General features: G+C 35.9%; 1 protein-coding gene across 2 annotated transcripts in view; it reads right to left on the bottom strand.

The window, feature by feature from the left end:
• Positions 1-407: 407 nt before the first annotated feature.
• The window catches only part of vamp2 (vesicle-associated membrane protein 2), a 125956-nt gene continuing 120363 nt past the window's right edge, over positions 408-6000 (bottom strand). For both annotated transcript variants that reach the window (XM_087993701.1, XM_087993700.1), the window contains exon 5: positions 408-5694. In XM_087993701.1, the coding sequence (XP_087849827.1) occupies positions 5678-5694 (17 nt within the window). In that variant the 3' untranslated portion in view covers positions 408-5677. The remainder of the gene's footprint in view (positions 5695-6000) is intronic.

The raw sequence follows: 6000 nt of genomic DNA, 5'->3' as shown, positions 1-6000 counted from the left end.
GAATTTGAGAAAGCTGAGATAAATTTGAGATTGACTCTAATTATAGTATATTAACTCTCACTCTCTCATATCTCTTAAAATAGACGGTCGGTAATTTACATAGGAATTAGCTTGTGTATTTTAGTGATTAAGGTCATGTCTTGATTAGCAGATCACATGATGAAAATAAGAAATGGCAAAGATCACATCCACAAGACTTAGATATTGTTCTATTCTCCTTGCCAAGCTATTTTCTGCCTATGGTGGTTAATGTAATGTTTCATGCTAATCACATGTAGATGTAAACCTTGTAAAAGACAGACTTGATGTTAACAATCTCAACATTGCAAAACCAAGCCTCATGTAGTTCTTCATCAACGTTTTTGAAGGGGAAACCTTTGAAAGCAAGTGAACAACAACCAGCAAAGTGTTTTTTAAAACAAAAGTTTATTTGCCAAGACAATTACATCAATGTTGCACATAACATGGAAGTTGCATTCACCAATTTAAATAAAAACACACACACGCTCACGCACACACAGAATACAAACTCAGTGTTAACAGGTTCATCATTGCGACATCAAATTGGTAAATACCTAATGCAACATTTCCATGCAATTCCCAATGTTTTATGTTTATTGGGGTGGTGGTGCTGTTAGGTGGGACAGGGACAGAAATGCACTCACCTCCAGGTTAAGCACTTAGAAAATCCAGTTTTGGCTCTTACAGGTTAACGTTATAAAGTACTATAAGACATTAAAGAAAAATACTAACAACTACAGATTCATTGGAATGTCCTTGAGAGCAAAAAGATATAAAACATTACAATTTTTCTAAATTGTGGTATAACAATATTCCAAAACCATTATAGAAAATTAACAACAGCATTGTAGGTGTCCATTTATTTTCAGCTAGTATGTTTCTTCAATTCTGGTATTTTTCATTGAGTTAAAGAAATCTTGGAGGTCTGAAGTAAAAATTGAAACCTCTGCTCTGACACAAAGTCCCGCCTACATTAATTTGTCATTTTTTCTTTTAAATACTGACTGACCCATTTCCTGCATTCTCAGTTTCCTTCTCCAACATATTTCATTGAGCTCTATTCCACTACCTACTAAGGTACAACAAAATATGCCTTGTATAATTTTTTCAACAAATTAATCGAGCAATCTGACTTACAGTAAGCATTTCCCAATGTTTCTTTCCCCTCCAAAGAACTGCTGAAATGTTCTGTGGCTAAGCTGTCTTTAACAACAGAAATCAGGTGAAATCTATATAAATTTCACCTTGTATTAATCTAGACTAAGTTAATATTTCGGATGTCCTGTTATCTAAGGTCAGTCCCAAGTATTATTCTTCTGAGCATGTCTGGTGACAATGTCATGGATTGTCACTTCTTGTTACGACACATTTCTGTTTGTGTTTTTAACCCTGGTTCTGACCCATAGTTCTAATGCAAACTATCAACTTCCAACTTTAACCTGAACATCAAAGCCTTAATTGCAACCCTGATACCTTGTCCCCAAACCCTAAAGTTAATTGTGGACCCTGAACCTAACCCCAACTACTCTAACTAAAAAAAAGTCGCTAACAACTCACCTGAATAAGTAATAATAAGCAAACTTCTAAATTTAACCACCAATTCTAAACCTAAAATAAAAGTGTGATGTAGGCCCAGCTATTGTGCCATCATTACGGATGCAGGTCAACAGCAATTCCATACTTAATTTAAATAAAAGAGCTAAAATACTTCCAGTTATATGGTTACTTGTGGAATTTTACATTTCCTCTGTTTCTTAATGAAATTGATGCATTCTCAAAATACTGGAGTCCGGGAAGGGATTAGGTGGGTGTCAGGGAGTTGTAAAGGAGAACTGGAGTCTGAAAGGGAAAAACCCAAAAGGCAAGAGACAGATGGGTGCTCAGAGGGGAAAGGAGAATCTGGTTCCTGAGAAGGTAGAGCTGAATGATGATGTGAAGGGGTCAGGAGAACCAAAGCTCAAAGTGAAGAAGAGAACAGGGCCTCGATAGAAAGAAGTAGGCAAGGCTCAGTGGTGGAATGGTGTGAAAATGTGTTGCTGATTATTTTAAATAGGTTAGTGCCTTTCTTAAATTAATGAACAGAAGAAGTCCATGTGAACACATTAATATTATCCTATACCAAAGTCACACATCTTAATTTCAACCAAAGCATTTTTATAAAAACGACTGTACGAAGCACGCCTACGGACCCCTCTCAATACTCCTTCCACTTCATTCATTTTTTAAACAAGATTATTCCATTTGAAAAATTGACTGCAGTGCTTGAACTCACAAGGAGTATTGTAAGTTTGGTATGGCCAAATGTTGCACAGCAGCTGTTCACAAATAAATCAGAACAAGTTGAAGAACGGGCTGTTGAAGACTACATTCACTTAACAGTGCTGAGAATAAATCAGTTCAAATATTCAAATGTAAAAAGAATAAACTTGATAATATTGTCAGTGGTCAGATCTGTGAAATAATTAATTATCCTTATATTCTCCATAACTTGGAAAAATAAAATTCTGAAGCATCATACAAACTACACCATATTAGTCAAACGTTTTATATATGGGGAAACTTAAGTTTGGGTCATGAAACGCTCACTGTATCCTCTGTGGATTGATCCTGTTGGCAATAGTACAGTTTAATTTAACAACAAGCATCAAATTGTTCAATAAATCATCAGAAAACTTTTTTTTAAAAAGTGACTTTTCAATTTTTGGTGAAGTGGACCTTCAGTTTAAAACTGACTGTAAACTTCTGACTGCCATGAGAACATAGTTGATTCAGGTAATCACATCACTCAAAAAACTATCAGAAGTCATAAGGCAAGGTGGTCACAGTGGCTCATTACCAAGGTGTTGCACCATAAAGAAATGGAAGGATTTAAGGTTTCCATTCAGGGTGGATACAGTTTCCAGCAGGTTATAGCATGAAGGGGCAGGTGGGAAGTGAGACTGAACACTTTCACAGCAGCAGAAAAAGGGAGACAACAAAATGATGAGAGGACAGTTGCAAAGGCTTCAACTGTACAGTATCCCATGAGTAAATTCAACTGGTGGCATTAGCAGACACAGAGTTCAAGACCAAACAACTGACTCCTTCCACTGATTGTGACCAGTGTGTAGGGGAATTAAGAATAGTAAAGGGAATACTAAAACTTAAAAATGGAGGGGAGATGTATGAAATATAAAGCTGTAAAGCTATATTATTTTTACTTTTGTGGGACACTGCAGAAATGCATGTACAGCATGGAAATATACACAAAGCTTTCAAAATCAGTGTACAATCAAACTACTTACAATACATTTAGCAAATAGGGATGCATGTATTCTGCAGTTCCCCTTTCACGGTTTCAGAGGATAGCACATTACAGATTACACCATATATACAATAATGGAAGAAGGAGGTAAACACTTATTAACCCAACATTTTAAAAATAGATTATGCAATCCATTCTAATATCACATAAGATAATTTCAGTGAATAGGGGATCCAGAAAGTTAAGACCTTTGAATAAGAAAAGACCCTTAATGAAGATATTATAAACCAAAAGAAAAAAAATGGACATCATGCAAAAGTGTGGAAATATCAGTTTTAATCAGGGAATGATGATTTAAAATTGAAATTTTAAAAAATATGAGAACTTCAGGGTTCTGCAAGTTATTTACAGTCAGGTCCCAGGTCACGGATTGGATGGTATTTAAATTCTGTGGCCCATTCAAAGCACATTCTGTTTGATTGTTGAAAAGAAATCACATGAAAAATCAATCTCTTTTTTCCTGCATTGGTATGCCATGATGGTACAATGGTCTGGTCGAAATCAATCTTTTGTTAAGTAACTCTGTCTGCTCAGAAGATGGGATTTTATAGGTCTTGTAAAAAGAGATCTTTAGTGACACCCATGCCATTTGACAAACAATCCACAAATGATCGAAGTGAATAGGTCTGCTGCAGATATTGAATATACTCTATTTATACCAAAACAGGAAGATTGTTGCTTACACTATTTTCTTAATTATTGTTTCTTTCTTTCCACAACCCAAGTTCTATTCTGAAAAGCGACTGATAATTGGGCAATACTTTATTAATATAATGTAATCCTGGAGACTTCACAGACTTTAAATACAGTGATTGCCTCTGCTATTTTATATAAAATCACTATAATTAGGCGAGATTGCAAAGTCCAGACTGAGTCTCTGTGCCACAGTATAGAACTGACCCTGTTCTAAGTCTTGGGTTTGGGTTGTGAACATGATTCAGGCAGATGCCCACATCATTTGCAGCATTTCATGGGCATCAACTCTGTCAATGATGGATCAGGCTGGATGAAATGGCCAAAAACATGCTTTCATTACTTGGGTGCTTCTTGGTACTATTGCTTCTTTACTATTGGAATTGGTATTGGAGGTGCCAATATACAGATGTTGTACAGCAAATATGTTTACATTAATCTGTACATGAACTGTAGATTAGGTCAGTAATCGTGAAATTTGTGGTGCAGATTGACATCTGTCAGTCCTGCTTTAAATCCTAAAATCATAATGAAGAACAAAATGGCTGGAAAAATCAGCTGAACTTAATCCATCGGAATTTTATATTGGGCATAAAAGGAAACAAATGATTAGAGGAAATTACTGCACCCCCTGTATCCAATTTGTGTGATTTCTGTCCAATTTGTGCGATTGGTCATGATTGTTGTCACAAATAAATTCAAGGGTGTCTCTGATCTCGATTTTGAAGGCGGCATTTCTAGTCAAACTTTTAGTATGTCAAATTTGGATCATTATTTTCTTTTCTCTTCAACAAGTTTATTGGAACTGTGTGTAGCTTAGTAAAAGTTTGATATATTCCACATGGTTTACTGACTACAGACAATTTGGGATAGATTTCTATTCTGAGAAACCAGTTACTGTCAGACATAATCCCTAAACCCAGCAAATGTTCACATATCCTAAACAAAACATTGTTTGCTCTGTGCTGAAGGCTATGGTCATGCAATTACCCTTACTCAGCCTAAAGTTGACCTTGTTATACTTTAAAATCAATTAACATTTCAGGGACTTTTTTTATCTGATCTGAGACAGCTCCAAATATTGAACAGTCTGTTTAATTTTATTACTCAGTTGTTATGTTCATAGTACTAACACCAAGCCTAATTTTTTGATTTTGTATCATCATGTGTAAGATCTGCAATGCAATGATTAACTTGTTTTAAAACTGGAATGTTATGTTCAGATCCAAGATGTTACAAATTTCTGGTGATTTTATATTGTACAATTTAAGTCTGGGATTTGTTCTGATGGTTGTTAAGGCTTTAGGCATTTCAGACAATTACCTCGGGATGACTTGACAAGTCAGAAAAATGTCACAGAGATATATTCAGAAACATGATCCAACTATTGAAGGCCAAACTATATTGTGCTAGTTTCATCTAGGAATGTTTAAGACATGAACCTACATACATAACTATTCGGCAGTAAATAGCTGGTTAAATTGTTATTCAGATTTAGATATCAATCGATGTACCCTTTTGAATAATTAGGGTAGCTTAAAGACAAAATAAAAACAACCATGGTTATAAGCAGAGATTAATAAATAATATCTGACACTGGAGAAGGTATGGCTGACGAGAACAAAGCTGAGCTGCATTTTCAGTCGGACTTCTTTCTCCTCAGGTGCAGAAATAGACTGGAAGAGAGCCACAAGGAAGAGTTGAGAATCAGATAGCACAACCATACTGGCAAAAGACAGGGTTCTGAAACTAAATCACTTTAAAAGGGAAGTGAAAACCAGTGTGTGGATTTACCATCCCAAAGCAAGGGCAAAGCTGTGTTGGGCCAGGAGACAAAGGTAGGCACAAATTCTGGGATTCTCACCTCTCTCGTTATTGTGTGGTATCTTTATGACCTTAGGATCAGGGTTGGGTTATAATCCTGACACCAGCAGCTCCACTTTGGAAGTGGTTATGTTAGAGCCCCCTTCAAGTTTCATAGA

The sequence above is a fragment of the Chiloscyllium plagiosum genome, unplaced genomic scaffold, assembly GCF_037043375.1.
Source record: "Chiloscyllium plagiosum isolate Xiang-an unplaced genomic scaffold, Cpla_swu_hap1 HiC_scaffold_13, whole genome shotgun sequence".
In the NCBI taxonomy this organism is placed as follows: domain Eukaryota; kingdom Metazoa; phylum Chordata; class Chondrichthyes; order Orectolobiformes; family Hemiscylliidae; genus Chiloscyllium; species Chiloscyllium plagiosum.
The sequence above is the reverse complement of the archived record's forward strand: the minus strand, read 5'-3'. Positions and strand labels throughout refer to the sequence as shown.